A 26,729-nucleotide genomic window follows, 5' to 3' on the forward strand; every position below is an offset into this window, starting at 1 on the left:
TAGAGTGAAAAAATACAAGTTAAAATGTTAGTAAACTACAGTTGTTAAAGAGGTCGTTAATTCAGGTAATACCTTATTAAAACCTGTTCAAAAGGACTGATCATTGTCAAGATTAATGTAAAACACACTGGATTACTAGAGATTATAGGCTGAGTAAACAGCTGACGTACACTTCTCCTTACACCCCAGGCTGACCGCAGTGTTGCCCCAGTGTCAGGGATCTGGGTCTGACCCGGACCTCAGGAGCAGTCTGTGGAGTTTGTATGCCCGCCCGCCAGCCAGCCTGTGCTTCCTCCAATCACAAGTGCTGCAGACTGCCCAGCGCATCTGTGGATGTGAACTTCCCACTATTCAGCACATTTACAGAGACAGGTGCTTTAAAAGGGCCCAAAGGATCATTGGCAACCTGAGTCACCCCAACCACAAACTGTTCCAGCTGCTGCCATCCAGGAAATGGTACCGCAGCATAAAAGGCAGGACCAACAGGCTCTGGGACAGCTTCTTCCACCAGGCCATCAGACTGCTTAACTCATGCCAACACAACTGTATTTCTATGTTATATTGACTAGCCTGTTGTACATAATACTTATTACAAGTGACTATAAATTGCACATCGCGCACTTAGACGGAAACGTAATGTAAAGATTTTTACTCCTTGTGTACCTGAAGGATGTAAAAAGTTAAGTCAATTCAATATCAATTTCTTTCTTTTCAAATCTTTTTATTGTTATTATCCAAAATAACAAGAGTACGTCAAAGTAAGTAACACAATGTCTCAAAGGGGGGAAAAAAAGTTTAAGGATTGAAAAATATGGTGACACAAAAAAAAAGAAAAGAAAAAGACCCTACTAAAGCAGGAAAAAAGTGAGAAAAAGAAAGAACCTATTAGGTGTTCAACCCCGGAGCCGTGCGTCACACAAAAAGCTTCTAAAGATAAACATCAAACCTCCAGCAAAAAAAAACAAAATTTACAATTAGATCGTGGAGGAAATCTATCAATTAACTCAAATGGTAGTAATGAGCAAATGAACCCCATCTCTTCTCAAAATCAAACACAGGTTCGAAGGTTCGACTTCTAATTTTCTCCAAACTAGGACACAGCATCACTTGAGAGAACCATTGTGACAGAGTGGGAGCCGACGTATCCCTCCACTCCAACAGAATGGCCCTCCCAGCTATCAATGTAACAAACATGTTGGTCAGACAAAGAAATACTGCGGATATTTTGAGGTATTATTCCAAAGAGCACAGTTAACTTGTTCAGTTGTAAATCAATTTTAAGTGCTTTAGAAATTGTAGAAAAAAACTGACTTACATTAACAATTCAATTCAATTCAACTTCCCGAAGACATGTGAGCTTGTGGGTTAATTACTCACAGTAATAAGTACCCAGTGCTTAGTGTAGGGTAAGTGGGTGATGGCTAGTACAGACGGTGGGTTGAAGGGTCTATTACTGTCTCTCTATGATTCCGTGAACGGCCACCCCCATTCTAAAGCTGACGACCAGCACGATCCTGCCCGCTCTCCGCCGTTGGAGTGAGGAGTACCAGTGTTGTACGTACATCTGAATCAGTCCAGCCCGAAAGGGCAGGTCAGCCCCTCCAACACCAGCAGCCTGACTTAATTGTGGTGGCAACAACCAATCGAAGCCCCAGCGTCTAATTCCCTTCTGAGATCTGTCTCCTCTTTTTCATAGGTGCCAAGAGCTTTTGTAAATGTTATGCAAATACTTGAGATGAACGATATTCGAAGGATTAACAAGAACACAATCGGGTGTGCATTGCTTCAGAAGTAAGTGGCCGTACCCATTGTAAGGTAACATAGGATGTTCGTCAACTGGCTGAGGGCAAAATTATGTGGCCGCCTGCGTAATAGACAGAAAGTGTGCAAGCGGGGTTGGGGGGGGGGCTGCACCTGCCCCACAGCTCCTGGGACACAGGCTGAGTCCTGACCTGTGTGGAGTTTGCATTTCCTCCCTATGACCGCATGGGTTTCCTCCAGGTAATCCATTTTACCCCCACATTCCAATGGTATGCAGACGGATAGATTCATTGGCTGCTTTGAATTGGCCCCAATGTTTGGGTGAGTGGTGGAACATGGGAGGATTATGAAGTCAGCACGGAAACAGGCCCTTTGGTCCATTTAATCCACACTGAAACCATTTAAACTGCCTTCTCCCATTGATCTGCACCAGGACCATAGGCCTCCATATCCCTCCCATCCATGTACCTATCCAAACTTCTCTTAAGTGTTGAAATCGAGCTCACATGCACTGTCTGTGCTGGCAGCTCATTCCGCACTCTCACAACACCCTGAGGGAAGAAGTTTCCCTTCATATTCGCCTTAAACTTTTCACCCTTCACCCGTAACCCTTGACTTCTAGTTGTAAACCCACCCAGCCTCAGTGGAAAAAGCCTGCTTGCATTTGCCCTATCTATACCCCTCATTGGAAGAGCTGAGTGGAATGTGCAGAGTTAAAATGGGATTAGTGTAAATGGATGCTTAGCAGTTAGCACAGTGTTGATAGGCTGAAGGGCATTTGACCATACATACTGTATGACCTAATATCACCCATTTTTAAACATGAACTCAATCTAGAGACATTGCCTCAAGATTCAGGAGAAAAGATGTAGGACGGAGATGAGGAAAAACTGTTTTTCCCAGAGAGTGGTGAATCTGTGGAATTCTTTGCCCAGGGAAGCAGTTGAGGCTTCTTCACTAAATATATTTAAGAAACAGTTAGATAGATTTTTACATAGTAAGGAAAATAAGGGTTATGGGGAAAAGGCAGGTAGATGGAGCTGAGTTTACGGACGGATCAGCCATGATCTTATTGAATGGCGGGGCAGGCTCGATGGGCCAAATGGCCTACTCCTGCTCCTATTTCTTATGTTCTTATGTATGGATATCTGTTCTTTCCAAAGACCATTTGGTTTTTAGCATGCTGTTAAGGCTTTATATGTTTACCCAAACAGAATGAAATAAAGAGGATCATAAGATTTGCTTTTAGTATCTTTCACATTGCAAACAATTTTGCAGCCAATAAGAGTTCTTACAAGGTAGCTCTTGTGGGGTGGGGGCAGTCAATCTGTATTTATCCAGTTCCCACAAACATCAATGTGATATTGAGATGAGAGGGGGAAATGAGGGGTAAGTTTTTTGCTCAGGGTGGCAGATGCCTGGAATGTGCTGCCTGGTATGGTGGTAGAGGAAAATATATTGGAGGCTTTAAGGGTCATTTAGATAGGCACTTGAATGTCAGGAAGATAGAAGGACGGACATTGTGTAGGTAAGAGGGACTAGAGTTTAGGTGTTCTTGATTTGCTTTGTAAGCTGGTTTGGCACAACATTGTGGCACAAAGGGCCAACTCCTTTTCTGTACTGTTTTATGGTCTATGGTAATTTAGTGATAATTATGGGTCTTATTAATTTATTAAAGAATAGATATTGTTGAGGTCACCAGGAAGAACTCTGCTGCTCTTCTTAGAAAGAGAACCATGTGAATGTAGGTGGGACCTCAGGTTAATATTGCATCGCAAAGATGGCATTGCCGACAGTGCAGCACTCCCTCAGTGCCACGAGCGAGTGCCAGCTGAGATATTGGTAGTGCCTCGGTCACTGAAACCAAATGCAAACCTCTGACATTCTGGCAGAGGCAAGAAGACTACCAACTGAGCCGCGTAGAGGGTGAATGTTTGTCAGCAGTGCTGTAAACGGCTTTTCATCTTAAAGCTAAAAATACGGCAGGTTCTGGAGATAAGAAGTAAAAACACGAAAATGCTCTACCGGTGAGGTGGCATCTGATGTTCCCCAGCTGTTGAATTGTTCCTGCATTCCTGTCTTCAATTGCTGATGATTTGTGCTGCCCTGCACAAACGTGAAACGGCAGGAAGGCAGAGAGGGGCAAAAACAAGAGAAAGAAATTGGAATGAGAAGGAACAGGGAAGTGAGAAATGGAAAGGACCTAAAATAAGAGAGATAGAGAGAGGGAGGGAGGGGAGAGAGGGAGGGAGAGAGACAGAGTGAGAAAACAGGTGAACACAAGGAATAAAGACAAGTTGATGGATGAGAGGAATGAGCCAGGAAGGAGGGAGAGGTTGACCAAAACAGAAAGCAGCGTATATTGTAACTGTGCAAGGAAGATGAAGGAAAGGGAATAAATAAGATAAAAGGGGGATAAGACAAAGACAAACAGGGTGTCAAGGATGCAAAATGTGAATTGAAAAGAAATCAGTTGATTTTGTACAAGGCCTTTTCCTTGCAAAGAAACCTCATTTATCGCTTTCTGTAGCATTGTTGACCAGTTGCCAAGGTTACTCATTGTATTCTGAGCATTTACCATTTGGCTCATTAATTAACTCACCTTCAGAGTTCATACATTGAGCATCATTCCACTGAGTTGGAAATTATGGATCTTTAATGTCTCAATCAATTGAAAAATGGGATGTATTACTGAATTATATATTTCTTGTTTGCCACTCATGAAATGTTTGTGTTATTTTATGTAGGAACATCTGTCCCTGCTTTCTGAAGCTGAGAGACAATTCTCCTGAACTGAGTGAAATGTTGATAGTTAACAGGGAGTATCAGGTACAAACTTGAACTGTAAGGTTTAAACTTGTAAAGTAAGTACCTCTCTCCTTAATCAATGTTTCCAGTAAAAAATAAATTTGCCAGGTAGCTATTGATACATATTTCTCACACTTCTTCCCCTTGGAGCCTGGATAGTTGCTCATTACTTTTTGATGTTAGTTTTAATCACCAACTTCCTTTCCCATTTGAATAGTTTGTGGAGTTTAACATCCCAATGCTATGGGTCCAGACAGCTGCTTCCAAATACCGGCTGTGATGAAACAAAATTGCATGAAGCAAGTTCTTCTGCTACTTAAAGTGTGGAGCTTGCTAAAGATAGATCCAAGGAATAAATACCTTTTCTATTACCTCCCCCCACCCCCCAACACCATCCTATCTGATCCCACCTATTGCCTACCCATCTTGTCTCTGTCTTTCCTCTTCCCCTCTCCCTCCTGGCTCCATCTGTGTTCTTTTTGTGTCTCTTTTATAATCTTATCACCTATTATCTACTGACCTGTCCACACTTTACCCCCTTCTCTCCCAGATGGCTCAGTTATCACCCCACCCCTGCCCCCTTTAGTTCCCCACCAGCTGCCAGCCCCCCCACCCCTTTCCCGTATATTTGCTATCTTTCCTCTGCACTTTCAGCTCTGATGTAAGGCCATCCCTTTCCCTCTACAGATGTTGCTCAGCACACTGAGTTCTTCCAGCAGGGTCTTGTTTTGTTTTGCTCAGTATTTGCTCTTGCTTTAACCAACCATCATCAGTCAATGGTGGTGAGTACAACTGGTTGCTAAGAGTCTCACAGGCTTACGTGTGACAATAGGTGCAATTCCCAATAGGTGCCAGAAGCAGAGTGCTCTGTGCTAAGAACAGTAAATGTTGGAAGCATGCGGTTCACCAGGCAGAACCTGCGGAGAGAGAACCAGCATTGAAGATTTTGCCAATGACCCGTCTTTGCTAATTATTATGCTATTATTTTATTTTATTCAGACCAAACTGACTGCATTGATTGACAGTGGAAAATACGACACAACTGAAGACTTCACGGTTGTGCTGCAACCTTATTTCACAAATACTATCACTCCATTGAACATCGTAAGTCATCTTGTTATGGAATCTGGGCTGGGGGGATATAAATTCATTGTGACAGTATTAATTTAGGGGGTGAAGAACTTACAATAGTTCAACTTCCAAGTCAAGTGAAATTGACTTTATTGCCACTTGCACAAGTACGGTGAGGTACAGGTACAATGAAAAACTTGCTTTGCAACAACATCACAGGTTCAGACAACACACAGAACATAAATTATACATAAATTAGAGAAGATAATGAAGACAAGTGTGAAAAACAAGATAGCAGTGCAAAAGGAAACATCTAGACATGTCTGTGGTAGTGCAAGTAGTCTATAGTTAAAGTAAATTTTATTATCAAAGTACAGATACGTCACCACGTACAACCCTGAGATTCATTTTCTGCAGGGTATACTCATCAGTTCTATAGACTAGTAACCATAACAGGATTGATGGAAGATCATGGCACTGGTGATCATTGGCGACTTTCTGTGGACCGCAGTCTGGAGTGCTCTAGAGACAGGATCAGAGTTGTACTGCTCGGTTCAAGAACCTGATTGTCGGAGGAAAGGAGCTGGTCCTGAACATGGTGGAGTGGGACTTCAGGTTTCTGTACCTTCAGCCTGATTGTAGTAGTGAAAAGAGGACCCAGGTTGGCTGGATACCTTTTTGAGGCAGCACCTCGTGTACAGACCTTTCTTACTCTGACTGCGCTGTGTGCTTTATTTGTTTTTAAGAGTTTTTGAGGTGACCTGAGCTGTTGAAAGTGCTATAGGGATACAAAACATCTTTTCTTTTAGTATATGTCCAACTGTGTGCATCAATTCCAATTCAATGGACAAAAAACAGTTTCATTTCTGAGAGGGTGATGTCTCTGACAATAAAACAGAACACAACTTCCACCCAACATTCACACTAATATTGGGAAATTACAGAAAATCTAAAGGGCTTGCATACATCCATATGACACTTCTAATAGACACCGCGTCATTGTCAGATCCATTGTGTGAACGTTCCCAGCGATTGGTGCTGAGACATTCCCTTCATCCACTGAGACAAAGCACTCGAAGCCAGGCTCCTGGTGTAAGGGACTTCACTGGAACAAACTGCAACATGTTGGGCAGGAAGACAATGAATTTGAGATCATGGGCATTTGTAAAGAGGGGTCTGTTGCTTAATATGATGCTTCTTTGTACCAGACTGGACAGGGGAGAGAACAGCTTGTTTTCCATCCATCTGCAGAATCTGCAGAATGTCCAATTATCAGATGTTTTATAGAAACACATCAAACTGAAGTCATACTGAATGCCTATGGCCCTGTCCGTAAGACTGCTGTTGCAACTTCAGCAGGAGCCAATAGTTCTGGAACTTAGCTGGGGTTTGGATACATACAGTCCTGTCCTTGGTATTGCTTTTCTTGAGGAAGTGCAGGGCAGAGACTGAGGCCCATCCATTCTCAAAGCCCCCTATCTATCATCGGCCAGTCCCACTTGAGCAGAAAGTGGAGATGCATACTGAGAGGGTTTATTTTTTAGAAGCTACCTGTACTCCTTTTTAAGAACAAAAATTAGACAGAAAATGGAAAGTACAATGAGCCACTCCAATTACAGGCTCTGTATTACAATTACATATTTCTTACCCCGATATTTTAGAATCATAAAGTTGGCCTATCATGTCCGTGCTAAGTTTTTCCCCATCTGCACTAATCTCTCTTGCCTGCACTAAGTTGATTTCATCCAATACCTTGTCCATTAAGTTTCCATCTAAATGACTCTAAAAGATCATCATTGTACCTGTTTCTATCACCTCCTCTGGCACCAGTTCCAGACATCAACCGCTCCCAGGATAGAAAAAAATCTTACCTCTCAGAGCTTCTCAAAAACTCCTTCCTCTCACTTTGACTCTTGTTTTCGATACCATTGTTATCATGGGGAGAAAAAAGACTTTGGCAATCTGCCCTATCTATGTCTCTCATGATCTTATATACTTCTATCAGGTCACTCCTCGACCTCCATCGCTCTGAGTTTATCCAGTCTCTTCTAACTTCCTCCAAAGCAGACAGTGTTTCATTTCTCTTGTTCATGTACCTGTTGTGGGCCGGTTCCATATCTGCCAAAGGGGATTAAAACCACTTCTGGTATATTTAAGGCAGACGTCAATAGATTTGTGATTAGTCAGACCATGAAGGCATACGGGAAGAAGGCAGGAGATTGGGGCTGAGGGGCAATTCATCAGCTATGTTGAAATGGTGGCATAGACTCGATGGGCCAAGTAGCCTCGTTTTGCTCAGATATCTTATGGTCCTGTATCTCAAATATCCATCAGTTATGTCTAAACCTATGAGATGACATCTGTATTATAATGTTATTTTCTTTAACAATATAATTTATTCATCTGTTCCTTCCTTTCCAGTTGGGCCTGCCAGACCTGAGCTTCTTTTCAGTAGATTGCTTCCATTTAAGTGAACGAGGACAAGCTGAGATGGCCATCGGCTTATGGAACAACATGGTATTGCTTCATCCTCAATTAGAAATTAGAACATGAAACACACAGCAACGGGCCCTTCTGTCCACTGTCTGTGTCAATCATGATTGCTGCACATTATCTGTATCCCTCTATTTCCTACATATTCCTGCACCTGTCTAAATGCCTCTTATACTCCTCTTTCATATCTGCTTCCACATGTGCCTATCAGTCTGTGTTTAAAAAAAAATTGCCTCAGACATCTCCTTTAAACTTTCCCCCTCTCACCTTAAACCATGCCTTCCAGTGTTTGATATTTCCACCACGGGATAACGACTGGTTATCCATACATCTCACCATTTGATAAACTTCTACAAGATTGCCCCTCGGTCTTGGGACTAAATTTCTTGGCACACATATTTTCCAAGGGTCCAGAGAAACAATCTAAGTGTGTTCCACTTCTCCTTATCCAAGCAGCTTCCTGCACCTCTCCATGTTCTTCCTGCACTGGAGAGATTCATAGCACTGTGTCTCATTAACTCCACAACTCCAGCAATTGGGAATTTGATTTTGGACTGGATGATCAGATTTAATATTTCAAAGTCACCATCCAAACTTACAGAGTAAATCTGTGTCTGTCCAAACCAAGCTCAGTTGCCTTTGTGCTAATCTGCACCAGCTCCACCAACCATTGCACATTTTGTCTCCGATCTAAACAGTCTTCCAGTTAACCAATATCTCACTTTCAGAATTATCAACCAGTCCTTGGCCTTGCCCCTCTGTAACCTCCTATGGTCCTTTCACTCTGGCCCCTTCAACATCCCTGACTTTAACCAGTCTCACTTTGGCCCAATGTTCTGGAATATCCTCCCCAATTCTCTCCTCCTCTCCTCATCTCTTTCCTCCTTTTAAGCATTTCCTTGAAGCTCCCTTGCGCATGATTACTGAGACCTGGAGCTTTCAAGACTAAATTCCTGGTACAAGTATTTTCCAATAGTTCCCTAGGCCATAAATAGGGGTGATCATATACTGTACCAATGAAGCAAAAGTACAAGCAATAAACTTTCATCGAGCAGATTTTTGTCAAGTAGATGTTTAGAACAAAAGCAGATAACTAGGATGGAGGTAAAATTGGGTCATAACCATGTCTGGAGAATTAAAGTTATCTATGTAGTTGTCACTCTAGCCTGGTCACAATACTCCACCAGAACTCTAGCCAAGAAAAGGCACCTGCTCATCAATAAATCTTACCTGTCCTCGCACCGCACATTGCTTTCTGTTGAATTTGTAGGAAGCAAAATACCACAGTTTTAGATAATCTAAAATTAAAGCTCATGGACTCTGAAATGCATGGAAGAATGCTGGTCAGAAAGCACCTGTGGAGAGAGAGGCCAAGTTAACTTCCAACATGATAGAAACATAGAAAACATGGAAAACCTACAGCACAATACAGGCCCTTCAGCCCACAAAGTTGTGCCGAACATGTCCCGATCTTAGAAATTACTAGGCTTACCCATAGCCCTGTATTTTTCTAAGCTTCATGTACCTATCCAAAAGTCTCTTAAAAGACCCTATCGTAACCGCCTCCACCACCGTTGCCGGCAGCCCATTCCACGCACTCACCACTCTAAGTAAAAAAACTTACCCCTGACATCTCCTCTGTACCTACTCCCCAGCACCTTAAACCTGTGTCCTCTTGTGGCAACCATTTCAGCCCTGGGAAAAAGCCTCCGACTATCCACACGATCAATGCAAATTAATGGAAGGTCTCTCTTTCTCTCCCTTTCCACAAATGTATCCTGACCTGCTCATTATTTCCAGTGTTATCTATTTTTATTTCATGTTGAACTCTCATTTCAGATTCTTGGAGCCCAAAATGTGGGTGGGAGTAGGGGGGACCGTGAGGGGGGAGGATGTGCAATATGGTGTATCCATTCTCCCAACCCACCATCAGAATATTCAAAAGCTTCCCAAATGAGGCCATAAAGTCAAGTTACCTTACTCCACAGATTTGTGGATAGTTCCCTCTCTATCTCTCATCCCAAACCGTGACAGCCTTTGGCAAATGAACAAGTCCGGTGGGCTTTGGAGCCCGTATAGATATTCAATCATTATACCTCTCTGCTTCCTGCTTCCCCTTCCCTTTTAAGTGATTCTCAGTGAGACCCATGGAGACAGTTATCATACAGGTAACTATATTTAATATTTGGGCTTTATTCCCTTTCCCCTCCTGAAGCTGGAGCCAGTTGGACACAAGCAAAATTACAACAACTTCACCTACGACAGAAGCAAGCTGAAGTGTCCAAGCTCTGTAAGTAAACGTGTCTTTGGATGATGGTCTATTAAATTTTATTGGCAAGGTACTCTTTGTTGTGCTGTTTAAGAATCATGTTAATCAGTTATTACCAAATATTTGAACTCTATACAATAGAGTTGTGATGCTACAGCAATTACTAAGAAAATCACATTTATAAAGGGCAAGTCTGCTCCCTATGCAAGCAGGCCACAGTTAAGGTATATAAATAAATATCTTCGCTTTAATGTCAGAATCAGGTTTAATATCATTGACATAGAGTAGTGAAACTTGTTGATTTTGCTGCAGCAATACCATCAACAATGCTGCCTATGACCCTTCCCAGCTACTTTGCAGTGAAGTTCAACTTCAAAGCAACTTGGTGAATTACGGTAAATATATATATATAAAATATTTAAGTTAAAGTAGTGAGGTAGTGTTCATAGGTTCAATGTCCATTCAGAAATCTGATGGCAGAGGCTAATCTGTTCCTGAAACATTGGGTGTGTGACTTCAGACTGATATACCTCCCTCCTGATGGGAGCAATGAGAAGAGGGCATGTCTAGAGTGATGGTGTACTTAATGATGGATGCTGCCTTCTTGGATACTATGAGGACAGACGGTTTGCGAGGACGGTTAGCTCAGTTGGTCAGAGTGTAATGCTAATAACGCCAAGGTCGTGGATTCGATCCCCATGCTGTCCACGTGTTTCCTTTTGTGATCTTGTAAAAGCCGGAAATTCGAACTGGATGGGAGAATGGTTCCGCTCATGGTGGAGTGGTGGAGAAGACTCGATGGGCTGAATGGCCTACGTCTGCTCCTTTGTCTTGTGATCTTATGAAGGCTGGTGCCCATGATGGAGCTGACTAAGTTCACAATATTCTGCTGCGTCTTTCAATCACATGCAGGAGCTCCTCCATACCAGATGGCAATGTGCTGGTTAGAATGCTCTCCACAGTACAACTGTACAAATTTGTAGAGCCATACCAAATCTTCTCAAACTCCTAATGAAATATTACCACTGTCTTGCCTTCTTTGTAACTGTAAAGATCCTCAGAGATATTGACACCCAGGAACTTGAAATTGCTCACTCTTCCCACTTCCGATCCCTCTAAGAGGACTGGTGTGTGTGTTCCCTCGGCAGTACAGTCAATACCTAGGTCTTGCTGACGTTGGGCGCAAGGTTGTTGCCATGACACCACTTACCTAACTGATATATGAGCTCCTGTATGCCCTCTTGTCACCATCTAAAGTTCTGCCTGCAATATTTGTGTCATCGGCAAATTTATAGATGGCATTTGAGCCACACAGTCATGGGCATTGAGAGAGAGTAGAGTAGTGGGCTAAGCACACATCCTTGAGATGCTTAATGAGTTAATATCACAACAAAACCAGGTGCTCTGGCTATTGCCTACAGCAGGAAGTGGATAATGCAAATTGCAGATGCCTGAAATCAAATCCACTGCAGAGATAAAAATGATGTTATGTGATTACCACAAACAGGTTTTTTTTCCTTCCAGGGCTCACCTTACTTGTTCACACGAAGAAACAGCGCTGTGGAACCAGAGGTCACGCCTGGAAGTGGGGCGGACCAGAAAATTTGGGTGCCTGTACTCATAGCCTTGGCAGGGGTGATCGCAGGGGCAGTACTTGTCCTGATCATGGCAAGGCTGAGATCCCCGAAATGCAAAAGCCGCAATGAGGAACCAATGGAGCTGAATGGAATTAAACTATAAGACGTGGATTATTGAGAGTTTCTGTGATTCTATTTCATTGGCTCTTTACAGGTTCAAATTTTCATTAATTATCAAAGTATGCAACTCTGAAATTCTTCTTCTCCAGATAGCCACAAAATCAAGAAAGAAAAGAACAGCAGCGTGATCATCAACCCCCCCCCCCAAATCCCTCCTCCCCGCACAAAAAAATGAACAAAAACAGAACGGGCACGTTGATCCCCAAATCCCTCTCCACACACACACACAAAATTGAGAGAGATTGGGTGAGAAAAACAGAATATAATAATCTATAAGACTGAAATAGTCTATAGTCCAAGTCCACAAACAAAACACAGAAAACATGGGTAATGTTCTCCGGACACAGCAACAGGCCTTTCCCTCTCCGGAGGCAGAGCAATCCCTCTGACAAACAAAAGGCAGTCTTCTCTCTCCAGTAGGAGAGTGATCTCCCAGTGATCAAAAGGCAGGCAGCTGACGCTCCCCTTCCACATTTCTCTCGATGTTTCAATCTCTCTTGCTCTAATTAGTGAACAACGGAAGCTGCAATTGGCAAAATGGAGTCGTATAGCGGCTCGTGCTCCGTCCCGCAGCCTTCTCGCCAGGAGCTTTGCGCACGTTGGTTCTGCCTCCCGGAATCCTCTTGGCGATTACAGAGCGCTGGAACACCCAAACAATCTCCAAACTGCAAATCGGGGCTCCAACAGTTTCAGTGTCATATTCAAGATGATAAACAAATGTAAGAGACATAAAAGAAGTGAAATACATGGTTTTGTGATCTATCCAGAAGATGTTGACTGAAGGAGCATTGTACGCACATGATATCTTGAAAAGAAGTGCCCATTAGTACAACAAAAACTTGAGGACTCCAATTTCTCTCCATTTCGGATTACTGTTACCATTAAAACCCTTGTGTACATGTTCATAGCGAAGCCAATATCAGCACATTAGACCACCTGAGCAATTGTCTTTTTCCATCTCAACTGGCCATATTGGGAAAATAGCCTGGGCACTTCCCTAGCAGGCCAGGCAACACTTCGGTCCAAGAACAGTCATCAGGACTGGGAAAACAAGATGAGGTTAGAGTTACTTCTTCGTAACTTCCGCCATCTCCTCAACTGCTGCGATGAGGCCACACTCGGGTAGGAGGAGCAACACCTTATATTCTGTGTGGGGAGCCTCCAACCTGATGGTATGAACATCAATTTCCAGTAACTGCTCACCTCCTCCCATTTCCATTTCCCTGTCTCATCTCATCTCCTTACCTGCCCTACACCTCCCTCTGATGCTCCTCACCTTTCCCTTTTTTCCATTGTCTTCTACCCTCTCCTTTCAGATTCCCTTTCTCCAGCCCTTTATCTCTTTCACCTATCAGCTTCTCAGCCCTTTACTTCACCCCTCCCCCTCTCCCAGATTCAGCTATCACCTTGTACTTCTTCCTCCCCTCCCTCTCCCCACAGCTTTTTGCTCCAACTTCTCATCTTTTTTTCAGGTCCTGAAAAAACTAAACTGCTAAGGAAATGCCCAAAGACAGGAAAATCCACCGATACTGGAGATTCAGACAACACACACAAAATGCTGGTGGAACTCAGTAGGCCTGGTAAAGAGTGAATAGAGACTTTTGGATAGGTACATGGAGCTTAGAAAAATAGAGGGCTATGGGTAAGCCTAGCAATCTCTAAAGTAGGAACATGTTTGGCACAACTTTGTGGGCCGAAGGGCCTGTATTGTGCTGTAGGTTTTCTATGTTAGAATGGCACCTATTGAGGTGAGGCAAAGTCGGGCTGAGAACACTGATGATGCGAGCCAGCCCTCAACGCTGATTACAACCATTGACAGGCCCTTCATCTCCGGGGAGAAACAGAGCACTTTGCAGAGTTGCCCTCACTTAAAGTCACATGTGGGAATATGGAATTCCGGCGCAAGCTCACAAGACACACCCGAAAGATGTACGGCATTGGTAAAAGCAAAGCGCCTAAGGAATATGTGGGACGGTATGGCCCAGGGGATATGGGATGGTACATGGGCAACTTCCGGGAATGCCAGCAATGAAAAAATATACCCCTTCTTGGAAGGGGAAGTGAGGCAGCGACTGGGGGAAGGTGAGAGTAACTGGGGAACGATAATGGTAGTAATTCAAAGATCTAATGAGACAGCCATGGATTGTGCAGAGTGTATGAGTGTGGTGAACTCCATATACCTGTCTGGACACCCCCCCTGCTGACTGCTCCTGTGGCCCCGCCCACAGACCCCGGTATAAAGGTGATTGAGGCCTGAGCCCAGCCCTCAGTCTCCAGGATGTAGTATGGTGGTCAACTACTACTTGTTCTTTCTTCAGTCAATAAAAGCCGATACCTCGCCTTCACGTCTCAGAGAGAGTCGTTGATGGTGCATCAATGAGGAGGGCTCAATAATCCAGCAAGGAACGACACAGCCTTCCTGAAAATAATACGGGCCTGAGCCTAACCCACCGGGAAGTTTAGATTTAGGAAGAGTGGTGAGGGTCTGGACGGATTTCGTGGGCCAGTGAGACAGACCAAAAACGAGCAAAATAAATCATGAAGTGGCCATAGTGGATGCCGCTGATGTGACATCACAGAGGATTTGTTTTGCGTGCCGGCATTTGGGGCAGGTAGCACGGAACAGCTGGAATAGACGTGGGAGGGTAAAGGAGTTGATATGCTACAGCTGTGGCCTATCGGGTCATGGTTGCAGGCGGCGTTCGAGAAAGAAGAAAGAAAAGCAAGTGGAAGTCACAGCAGACGCGTAGTCTCTCTCCCCGTCAGCAGTCATTCTCACCAATCTGACTGCCGACCAGATCATTGAGCTGCTGAAGACAGCTTCTAGGTCAGAAAAAGATGTGGCGATGGCCCCCACTGCCAGCGCCGGTGACCCGCGGATGCTCACAACAGCATGGTTAGGGGACCAGTAATGTGATTATATTTGTTGACACAGGGGCATCGATATTGATAACTGTCATTTCCTTGCCAACAAACGGACAGACTATTTATATTACAGGTGCAGGAGGAAAAATGATGAAAGCAGAACGAAGCGAGTCGCAGATACTGAAAGTCAGTGGAGAGCAGCTTCCAGTGTATTTCTGGGTATGTCCAAATAATGACGGCACTGTCCTTGGAATAGACATCCTTAGAGAAGCAGAGGCCGTTATAGATTCAGGAAAGGGAGAACTAAAATGGACAACGAACACATACAACCACCAGAGAACGCAACACAGCCAGCATAACTGCATTTTCAGGGTAAAGTGAAGGAACTAAAGCACCAGGGGATGCTCGGAGAGACCGCATCAAGTACTAACTTGCCTATATGGCCAGTAAAGAGGCTTGATTGAATCTCGTTGTGACGAGCCCTACAATAACCCTGACTGGCCTGTCTCCAGAACATAAAGTCTTTTTTCTGTCCTGTCTATCGTTAATGGATTTTGGGGGGCTACCGATCAGTCCCAAGACCGATCTGCTTTCACCCTGGGTGGGCAGCAGTATGTGTGGGCCAGGCTCCCCCAGGGATTCCACAATAGCCAAGCTATTTTTCATAAGGTCATGGCACAATCTAACACCCTACCGTGCGACCATCTTACCATATGAGATGATCTACTAATTGCTTCAGAGGACGAAGCAGGTCATTTTAAGGGTGATGTCCAGTGCTTTAGGGATACTGCGAGGCGAGGGGTTTAAAATCAGTCCACTCAAGGCTCAGACAGGACAGAAATCCATGCAGTAGCTAGGCTACACGGGTAGATGATTAGTTGAACAGCATAGAATGGAAAAGATATCAGTGAAAATAGATGAGGAGGGATTTGAGTTAAAGCAGAGACAGCCGGTTCCACAACTTTGATGCAATGGCAGCCAGAGGAAGATTACACATGGCACCTGAAGGTAGCCTCTCCCAGCTGGAACGGGGAGTACACGTAAATGAGCTGGGCACCTTCAGCAGTCAGGCCAGGGATCGACTGGACAGTTCAGAAGGGGTGCTACTGGGGAGAGGTCCTTGCAGTCATTCACAGAGAGACGACTCCAAGCCCTTCCTGTACCTCGATGAGAGGGCCTGTGAGCCTGGTTCCCCTGGAAAGAGCAAGTTCTCGCCGCCAGAGAATAAAGGGGTGAAGACGAAGAAAGTGATGAAGCTGCAATCGGACAGCAGGAGAAAAGCCAAACAGGCATATGAACAAAGCTGCATTTCTTAAGAGTTTTGATTACATTTTTGGAACAATTTCTCTGCTTAGCATTTTCTAGGTAGCAATTAGGGATGATAGGGTAGATGTAGATGCGCATACAATAATTGGGGGGTGGTGGGTGAGAAATTCCGAGGCAGTGAAGTTTTGCTGTCCTGTTTGAGTAGATCCTCCTTAAAGTTGGCCTTCCCTGGTACGATTTGATCTTTGTCCAGGACGGCCAAGAGGAGGGACTGTTAGAATGATTTGTGGGTTTAGCACGTTTACATTTAGCAAATGTCTTCTCAACCACTAACCCTCAAATCTGATTGTAAATTGAAGATTGAATTTAAAAGAACGATAGGTTCCTAAAAGCTGTGAATCATAAACTCACTCTAATTGCTACCTAGAATCTATTTTCACCGATATCTTTTCCATTCTCTGCTGTTCAACTAATCATCTACCTTCAGCAACCAGCCTTCATTAAAGGGTACCGTCACCATCATACTTCAGCACGCTATTCACGGGTTTCTCTCACGCTCTCGGTGTCTTCTGCCTTCGCGTTTCCTGTGGGTGTATTTCCATCAGCTGTGGTCGGGTCTGATGTGGCCGGCTGGTGCTTATCTCTTGGGTTCTCTGTAATTACGTGGTTATTTGGTGCACTTGATCCCCTGCTCTGTCTAGGGGAGCAACAAGGAGAGATGTACAGTTTCAGAGTTTCCTCTGGCTGCCTCGCCGAGACTGCACGCAGACCTGAGTGTCACTTGTTAAAAGTACCATCTGTGGCCCTGTCCATCTGGGAGCAAACACTGCCCCTTCAGGAAAGCACCCTCATCATGACTTGGTCTCCTGGCAGTGGGAGGACTATCTCCTTTTCCTCTGGCTCTCTCTGATTAGCAATGTGCTGCTGTTTGTTTTGCTCGGTCCATCAACACTTCAAGTTGGTTGCAAAAGTCTTTCACGGACTGTGTCATTCTTGGCCCGGAGGCCCCATGCTCACCACAACTGGTATTTACCTCGTAAGGGAGCTGCATTGCTCAACCCACCAATAAATCGTAGGGGCTGAGGCCCAGTGTGCGGTTTGGGTTGCTCGCAATCCCATGTCTTTCCATCTCAGCTATAGCTTTGGCCAAAGCATTCTTGAATGTTCTGTTCATCCTTTCTACCACTCCTCAACTCTGAGGGTGGTTGGGCACGTGGGACCGTTGTCGAATCCCTAACGGTCGGCACATTGCTCCCCGATCTGAGTCCACCTGGACTGAGGTTCCCCACCTCGGGAAGACTTCCTGAACTGGAATCCATGCAGCGGTGCAGTCCCTTGTTGGGAAAGCCCGGTGACATCATCCGTAATTACTTGATGGTCGCTTTCCCCCCTGACTTTGGGTAGCGGCCCCGAGAAGTCCATCTGGATGTTTTCCCAGGGTCCCCTCGGCCGCGGCTGGTTTCCAGCTGTAGCCTTACGGGCCTTATCGGTGTTATGCCGGGCGCAAATGGTACAAAGGCAGGCAGAATTTCTCAACATCCCTGACCACCAGCAATCCTGCTGGAGGGTTGTGATCATGCCCTGCCTTCCCTGATGCATCACCCCATGATATAACTTCAGAGGTATCTGCCTAACACATGGTGGCACCAACACAACTCCTCCTTCCCCAGGGGTCCAACTCCCATCCAGTCTCCCCCCCCCCCTTACTCCCTTTCTCCACCACTTCTCCATCCCTGCTGCTTCCGCCTCTTCATATAATTTTATTAAACTGACGCCATTTGTTTCTTCCTGCACACTTGCAATTTCAGTTGCCTCTTGTTCCTCTGCTGCGCCCTTTGCCCTGATGTCTGCCCACTCATTTCCTTTCTGCTCCCCTTTCTGGTGAGCTTTAACTACTGCCGCCTCTGCTGGTGGGCTCACTGCTTCCAGCAATTCTTGTACTAGGTGCCCGTGGTGAATGCCTGTACATGTTGGGGTTACAAATCCTCACCTAATTCTTCACCTGCTTCCTTCACCGCAACCCACCCAGTCCGCAGCTTCCCATCTATGAACCTCCAAAACCCATTTATGAAAGTTTCCCCTGCTCCCCCTTCCAGAGGTGTTTCCATCACACTGACATTTTCTCCCTGTTCTTTTTCCATTTGGCACTCGTGCGCCTCCCCCTCTGTTGGGGTGTGTGTCGCGGGATTCATTCCCATGTCCCTAACCATCGTTACTGACATGTCTTTGGGGATGAGAACTGCTTCCCAAGCTGTCTGTCTGCTGTCAGCCTCCCCGTATTCAGGAGCTCTCCAGTGTGTACAGCATGAGTTGTCCCATCGTTAAACCGGTTCGCTCACTCGCATTGCCCATGTGACGCAGTCTGAAGCTGCTACCCCGCGGGGAAGTCCTTCCGCAATGGGTGTCTGTTTCCTCGAATGATATGCCACTGGCCTTCTTGTGTCCTCATGGTCCTGCACCACTACTGTGTTGTAATACTCTCCTTTAATCAAGGACTGTATCGGGGCCAGTAGTGAACCCTGGTATGAAATTAGGGCAGTAATTGAATGGACCCGTTACCTTCCTCACCCCTCTTACAGGGCAGGGCAAGAAGCTGACTATCATGCGTCTGTCATCTGACATGTCCTTCCTCCCGTGTAGCCTAGCTACTGCATGGATTTCTGTCCTGTCTGAGCCTTGAGTGGACTGATTTTAAACCCCTCGCCTCGCAGTATCCCTAAAGCACTGGACATCACCCTTAAAATGACCTGCTTCGTCCTCTGAAGCAATTAGTAGATCATCTCATATGGTAAGATGGTCGCACGGTAGGGTGTTAGATTGTGCCATGACCTTATGAAAAATAGCTTGGCTATTGTGGAATCCCTGGGGGAGCCTGGCCCACACATACTGCTGCCCACCCAGGGTGAAAGCAGATCGGTCTTGGGACTGATCGGTAGCCCCCCAAAATCCATTAACGATAGACAGGACAGAAAAAAGACTTTATGTTCTGGAGACAGGCCAGTCAGGGTTATTGTAGAGCTCGTCACAACGAGATTCAATCAAGCCTCTTTACTGGCCATATAGGCAAGTTAGTACTTGATGCGGTCTCTCCGAGCATCCCCTGGTGCTTTAGTTCCTTCACTTTATCCTGAAAATGCAGTTATGCTGGCTGTGTTGCGTTCTCTGGTGGTTGTATGTGTTCATTGTCCATTTTAGTTCTCCCTTTCCTGAATCTATAATGGCCTCTGCTTCTCTGAGGATGTCTATTCCAAGGACAGTGCCGTCATTATTTGGACATACCCAGAAATACACTGGAAGCTGCTCTCCACTGACTTTCAGTATCTGCGACTCGCTTCGTTCTGCTTTCATCATTTTTCCTCCTACACCTGTAATATAAATAGTCTGTCCGTTTGTTGGCAAGGAAATGACAGTAATCAATATCGATGCCCCTGTGTCAACAAATATAATCACATTACTGGTCCCCTAACCATGCTGTTGTGAGCATCCGCGGGTCATCGGCGCTGGCAGTGGGGGCCATCGCCACATCTTTTTCTGACCTAGAAGCTGTCTTCAGCAGCTCAATGATCTGGTCGGCAGTCAGATTGGTGAGAATGGCTGCTGACGGGGAGAGAGACTACGCGTCTGCTGTGACTTCCACTTGCTTTTCTTTCTTCTTTCTCGAACGCCGCCTGCAACCATGACCCGATAGGCCACAGCTGTAGCATATCAACTCCTTTACCCTCCCACGTCTATTCCAGCTGTTCCGTGCTACCTGCCCCAAATGCCGGCACGCAAAACAAATCCTCTGTGATGTCACATCAGCGGCATCCACTATGGCCACTTCATGATTTATTTTGCTCGTTTTTGGTCTGTCTCACTGGCCCACGAAACCTGTCCAGACCCCCACCACTCTTCCTAAATCTAAACTTCCCGGTGGGTTAGGCTCAGGCCCGTATTATTTTCAGGAAGGCTGTGTCGTTCCTTGCTGGATTATTGAGCCCTCCTCATTGATGCACCATCAATGACTCTCTCTGAGACGTGAAGGCGAGGTATCGGCTTTTATTGACTGAAGAAAGAACAAGTAGTAGTTGACCACCATACTACATCCTGGAGACTGAGGGCTGGGCTCAGGCCTCAATCGCCTTTATACCGGGGTCTGTGGGCGGGGCCACAGGAGCAGTCAGCAGGGGGAGTGTCCAGACAGATATATGGAGTTCACCACACTCATACACTCTGCACAATCCATGGCTGTCTCATTAGATCTTTGAATTACTACCATTATCGTTCCCCAGTTACTCTCACCTTCCCCCAGTCGCTGCCTCACTTCCCCTTCCAAGAAGGGGTATATTTTTTCATTGCTGGCATTCCCGGAAGTTGCCCATGTGCCATCCCATATCCCCTGGGCCATATCGTCCCACATATTCCTTAGGCGCTTTGCTTTTACCAATGCCGTGCATCTTTCGGGTGTGTCTTGTGAGCTTGTGCCGGAATTCCATATTCCCACATGTGACTTTAAGTGAGGGCAACTCTGCAAAGTGCTCTGTTTCTCCCCGGAGATGAAGGGCCTGTCAATGGTTGTAGTCAGCGTTGAGGGCTGGCTCGCATCATCAGTGTTCTCAGCCCGACTTTGCCTCACCTCAATAGGTGCCATTCTAACATAGAAAACCTACAGCACAATACAGGCCCTTCGGCCCACAAAGTTGTGCCAAACATGTTCCTACTTTAGAGATTGCTAGGCTTACCCATAGCCCTCTATTTTTCTAAGCTCCATGTACCTATCCAAAAGTCTCTATTGTATCCGTCTCCACCACCGCTGCCAGCAGCCCATTCCACGCACTCACCACTCTGAGTAAGAAACTTACCCCTGACATTTCCTCTGTACCTACTTCCCAGCACCTTAAACCTGTGTCCTCTTGTGGCAACCATTTCAGCCCTGGGAAAAAGCCTCTGACTATCCACATGATCATTGCCTCTCATCATCTTACACACCTCTATCAGGTCACCTCTCATCCACCGTCGCTCCAAGGAAAAAAGGCCAAGTTCACTCAACCTATTCTTATAAGGCAAGCTCCCCAATCCAGGCAACATCCTTGTAAATCTCCTCCTCATCCTTTCTATGGTTTCCACATCCTTCCTGTAGCGAGGTGACCAGAACTGAGCACAGTACTCCAAGTGGGGTCTGACCACGGTCCTATATGGCAGCAAAATTACCTCTCGGCTCCTAAGTTCAAGTCCACGATTCATGAAGACCAATACACTGTATGCCTTCTGACAGATATAGCTGGGTAAAACCTCTCGCTGGAATATATCCATACTAACTCACACACTACTGAAGATATAAATGACAGGTACCAGTTAAACAGTGCATCCTTAAAACCGCAGAGAATGTACTCCGCAATCTGCTACTTTTGAGCACCTGAACTCACGGTGCCTGCGATATCCCCTTGAGTCTAACTGTTACACTAAGGTACATAAACTCACTCGCAAAAATGCTCAAGGTAAAATACAGCCCCCAGAATGAGTCTGCATGCCCTCACTGGAGTCCTGAACCTTCAATAACAACCCGTCTCACCAAATTAACACACAGTTTTTTTTTCTTTTACATAAACACACTACCTTTATATCGACCAGTTTAGCTGTTCATGTTCGTGATACCCTCATGTTGCCGTGAACCACCGAGCCAAACAGATCCAAGTGTGAGTGCTAATTTAAAAAATACCACTTAGACTGCAAAGTCACCGGCCACACGGGGTAATGCACGAAGGTATCCCATGCCTGACGCCAATGTGGCGTGAGTGACGTCGCCGGAGAAAAGTAGGTAGAAAGCAGCTTCTTTATTGAACAAAACGAGATACTGCAGGCATGATATGGAGACGCTTCAGGTCAGAAGGTCTGCTGGCCCAACGTGGGGCTCCACATTTTAAGTGCCAACCATCAAAAGACGATTCCATATTTACAATGCTTTCTTTAAAACCACACACAAACTTTACACCTCCTGATTTGCACCCACACCACGGACATCTAAATCAATCTTAATCAGCATTGTCTCGTCTGTGATTCATGGCTTTTTGTTCGTTTAAATTAAATCTATAATTTATATTCAAATTTGAAGATTTTTGACTGAGAAGTCATTTGCTGAAGGTGAGTGTGCTAAACCCAAAAATTGCTCTGACGACAGCATTCGCTGAAACAGTAATCTTTCTTTCCCCAACCAGGATGACGGTGAGCAGTGAATGTAACGTTGCTGTGCTTTAGGTCAAGTCTCGACAAGCCTAGAATGAACAGATGGGGATTAAATGACACCATAATGAGACAGTAGTTATCCGGGACGTACATACTGGCAAGCAGAATTGCAGACCTTGATACACATATCGCCTGCGGGTGTGCATAGACCTGGCTGCAGACTCTGTGGTTGTGACATGTACAGCACTTCCTTTTCTCTTTAAATCCTACCTTACATCAGTGTCTCCTCTGCCATTGATTCTAAGCAGCTTTGCACCTACTGAGGCTGTGAAAGATTCTTTGAAATTTAAACTATTTCTTAGAATATAAATGTGACTCCTAATTAAAGTTAGTGAGCAACAGTAAAATTACTTGGGTCCAACTTCGCCAACACTTTGCCAAGTTCAAATACTACCTCCTTATCACTTCCACATCACCGAGGACCTCACATGGTCTGTACACACCAGCAGTGTGGTGAAAAAGGCACAACAGCGCCTCTTTCACCTCAGACCTTGAGGAAGTTTGGTATGGGTCCTAAATCCTAAGAACTTTCTGCAGGGGCACAATTGAGAGCATCCTGACTGGCTGCATCACTGCCTGGTATAGGAACTGTACTTCCCTCAATCGCAGGACTCTGCAGAGAGTGGTGCGGACAGCCCAGCGCATCTGTAGTTGTGAACTTCCCATGATTCAGGGCATTTACAAAGACAGGTGTGTAAAAAGGGCCCGTAGGATCATTGGGGACCCAAGTCATCCCGACCACAATCTGTTCCAGCTGCTACCATCTGGGAAGCGGTACCACAGCATAAAAGCCAGGACCAACAGGCTCCGGAACAGCTTCTTCCACCAGGCATTCAGACTGATGAACTCAAGCTGATTTGGGTGTACTCTATATTACATTGACTGTTCTATTTACTATAAATTATTATAGATTACTATGATTGCACATTGCACATTTCGACGGAGAGGTAATGCAAAGATTTTCCTCCTCATGTATGTGAAGGGTGTAAGAAATAAAGTCAATTCAATTCAATGCTTGCAATGGCCAAAAAAGCATTTAGTTGCTCAAACCTTGTCCTATTTTTTCATTAACCAATGGACATTAGCCATACCATTTCCAGGAACCACTAAGCGTAACTAGGCCCAGAGTGCTCCAGATATGCCTCAAAAGGTTTTACGCGGGATTGAGGATGATTTACTTCCCCTTTGGCTTTGTGAGTCTGAGGTGACTGGTGAACCACAGATTTGGGCTCTGATGGGGCAGATTTCTGCTGCCTGAGGTGATCCAGCAGAACAAAGACACGCCTTGATTCCTGGTGAGTTAGTCCTGATCAAGAAACCACACGCTCGAGGGGAAGGAAGCTGCCAGCTGCTGTTGGATATCGAGGCTGAAGGGGAAGTAAGTGAATGCACAGCTACTGTAAGCAAGGTGAAGGTGAAACAGAGACAGTAAGCATTGAGGTTAATGTGCTAGCAACCTCTGACTTATACGACCACAAGAACCTAAGACATAGGGAGCAGAATTAGGCCATTTGGCCCATCGAGTCTGCTCCATCATTCTATCATAGCTGATTTACTATCCCTCTCAACTCCATTCTCCTGCCTTCTTCCCTGCTGTCTTTGACACCGTCACTAATCAAGATTCTACAAAACCTCCACTTTAAAAGTACCCAGTGACTTGGACTCACAGCTGTCAATAGCAGTGAATTCCACAGATTCATCACGTCTGTCCAAAGAAATTCCTCCTCATCTTTGTTTTAAAGAGTCGTATCTCTATTCTGAGGTTCCCAGACTCTGATCCCAGATTCTCCCACTATAGGAAAAATCCTCTCCACATCCACTCTATCTAGGCCTTTCAATATTCACAATACATTTCAACAAGAACACCCTTCATTCTTCTAAACTCCAGTGTGTACAGTCCCAGAGCCATCAAATGCTCCTTATACGTTAACCCTTTCATTCTTGGAATCATTCTTGTGAACGTCCTCTGGACCCTCTCCAATGCCAGCACATTCTTTCTCAGATAAGGGTCACAGAACTGCTCACAATACTCCAGGTATCATCTGACTGATGCCTCATAAGCCTCAACATTATTTCTTTGCTTTTGTATTCTAGTCCTCTCATAATGAATGCTTACAATGCATTTGCCTTCCTTAACACTGACTCAAATTGCTAGTTAACCTTTAGAGAATCCTGCACGAGGACTCCCAAGTCACTGATTTCTGAATTTTATCCCCTTTTAGAAAATAGTCTGTGCCTTCACTCCTTCTACCAAAGTGCATGACCATGCAGCTCCCAACACTATATTCCACCTGCCGCTTCTTTACCTATTCCCCTAATCCTCATGCAGACACGCTGCTTCCTCAACATTACCTGCCCCTTCACCTATCTTCATATCATCTGCAACCTGACTAAAAAACATCAATTCCGTCTTCCAAATTGATGACTTATTATGTGAAAATAAGTGGTCCCAACATCAACCCCTCTGGTACATCACTAGTCCCAAGCAGCCAATCAGAAAAAGATCCCTTTATTCCCACTCTTTGTGTCCTGCCAGTCAGTTAATCTTCTATCCGTGCTAGTATCTTTCCTGTAATAGAATATAATATTAATGATAAGACTCTTGGCAGTGTGGAGAATCAGAGGGATCTTGGGGTCCAAGTCCATAGGACACTCAAAGCTGCAGCACTGGTCAACACTGTGATTAAGAAAGCATACTGTGCATTGGCCTTCATCAATCGTGGGATTGAGTTTAGGAGCCAAGAGGTAATGTTGCAGCTATATTGGACACTGGTCAGACCCCACTTGGAGTACTGTGCTCAGTTCTGGTTACCTCACTGTAGGAAAGATGTGGAAACCATATAAAGGGTGCAGAGGAGATTTACAAGGATGTTGCCTGGATTGGGGAACATGCCTTATGAGAATAGATTGAGTGAACCCAGCCTTTTTTACTTAGAGCAATGGAGGATGAGAGGGGACCTGATAGAGGTGTATAAGATGATGAGAGGCATTGATCGTGTGGATAGTCAGAGGCTTTTTCCCAGGAGTGAACTGGCCAGCACAAGAGGCCATAGTTTTAAGGTGCCTGGAAGAAGGTACAGAGGAGATATCAAGGGTAAGTTTTTTTACACAGAGAGTGGTGAGTGCCTGGAATGGGCTGCCAGTGACGGTGGTGGGGGTGGATAGGATACGATCTTTTAAGAGTCTCCACAGGTACACAGGTACATGGAGCTTAGAAAAATAGAGGACTATGGGTAACCCCAGGTAATTTCTAAGGCAAGGACATGTTGGACACAGCTTTGTAGAACGAAGGGCCTGTATTGTGCTGTAGGTTTTCTATGTTTCTAATACCATGGGATCTTATCTTGTTTAGCACCCTCATTTGTGGCACCTTGTCAAAGGCCGTCTGAAAATCCAAGTAAACAACATCCACTGAATTTCCTTTGTCTATTATGGCTGTTATTTCCTCGAAGAATTCCAACAGATTTGCCAGGTAAGATTTCCTCTTAAGGAAAACATGCTGACTTTGGCCTATTTTTTGCATGCTTCCAAGTACCTCGAAACCTCATCCTTAATAATGGACACCAACATCTTCCCAATCACTGAAGTCAGTCTAGCTGGCCTATAATTTCCTTTCTTTTCCCTCCCTCCCTTCTCAAAGAGTGGAGTGATATTTGCAATTTTCCAGGCCTTTGGAACCATTCCATAATCTAGTGATTCTTGAAAGATCGCTACTAATGCCTCCACAATTTCTTCAGCCACCCCTTTCAGAATGCTGCGGTGTAGACCTTTCAGCTTCCAAACACCTTCTCCTTAGTTTTAGCAACAACACTCACTTCTGCCCCGACACACTCAAAATTCTGACATACTGCTGATGTCTTCTACAGTGAACACTGATGTAACATACTTATTAAGTTCATTCATTGTTTCTTTGTCCCCTATTACTACGTCTCTAGTGTCATTTTCCAGCAGTCGAATATCCACTCTCACCTCTCTTTCACTCTACATAACTGAAAATCTTTTGGTATACTCCTTTACACTACTGGCTAACTTACCTTTATGTTTCATCTTTTCTCTTCTTATGATTTTTTAGTTATCTTCTGTTGGTTTTTTAACAGCAACCCAATCTTCTAACTTCCCACTAATTTTTGCTCTATTATGTGCCCTCTCTTTTGAATTCCCCAATCAGCCACAGCTGCCTCATCGTCCTATTAGAATATTACTTCTTTGGGATGTGT

General features: G+C 45.0%; 1 protein-coding gene across 1 annotated transcript; it reads left to right on the top strand.

The window, feature by feature from the left end:
* Positions 1–838: 838 nt before the first annotated feature.
* On the top strand, positions 839–25,896 carry LOC132400345 (phospholipase B1, membrane-associated-like). Its single transcript, XM_059981298.1, has 8 exons — positions 839–1,230; positions 1,697–1,791; positions 4,509–4,590; positions 5,569–5,673; positions 8,062–8,157; positions 10,349–10,423; positions 11,927–12,193; positions 25,865–25,896. The coding sequence occupies exons 2-7, from the start codon at positions 1,721–1,723 to the stop codon at positions 12,140–12,142; spliced, it is 645 nt and encodes a 214-aa protein (XP_059837281.1). The 5' UTR covers positions 839–1,230; positions 1,697–1,720; the 3' UTR covers positions 12,143–12,193; positions 25,865–25,896.
* The last annotated feature ends 833 nt before the right edge of the window (positions 25,897–26,729 follow it).

Source organism: Hypanus sabinus, chromosome 10, assembly GCF_030144855.1.
Source record: "Hypanus sabinus isolate sHypSab1 chromosome 10, sHypSab1.hap1, whole genome shotgun sequence".
In the NCBI taxonomy this organism is placed as follows: Eukaryota; Metazoa; Chordata; class Chondrichthyes; order Myliobatiformes; family Dasyatidae; genus Hypanus; species Hypanus sabinus.

Coding starts and splice junctions, on each gene's coding strand:
- LOC132400345 (XM_059981298.1), top strand. CDS start 1,721: ATGCAAATACTTGAGATGAACGATATTCGAAGGATTAACAAGAACACA. Junction 8,158..10,348: donor TCGGCTTATGGAACAACATG/GTATTGCTTCAT, acceptor CCCCTCCTGAAG/CTGGAGCCAGTTGGACACAA. Junction 10,424..11,926: donor AGCTGAAGTGTCCAAGCTCT/GTAAGTAAACGT, acceptor TTTTCCTTCCAG/GGCTCACCTTACTTGTTCAC.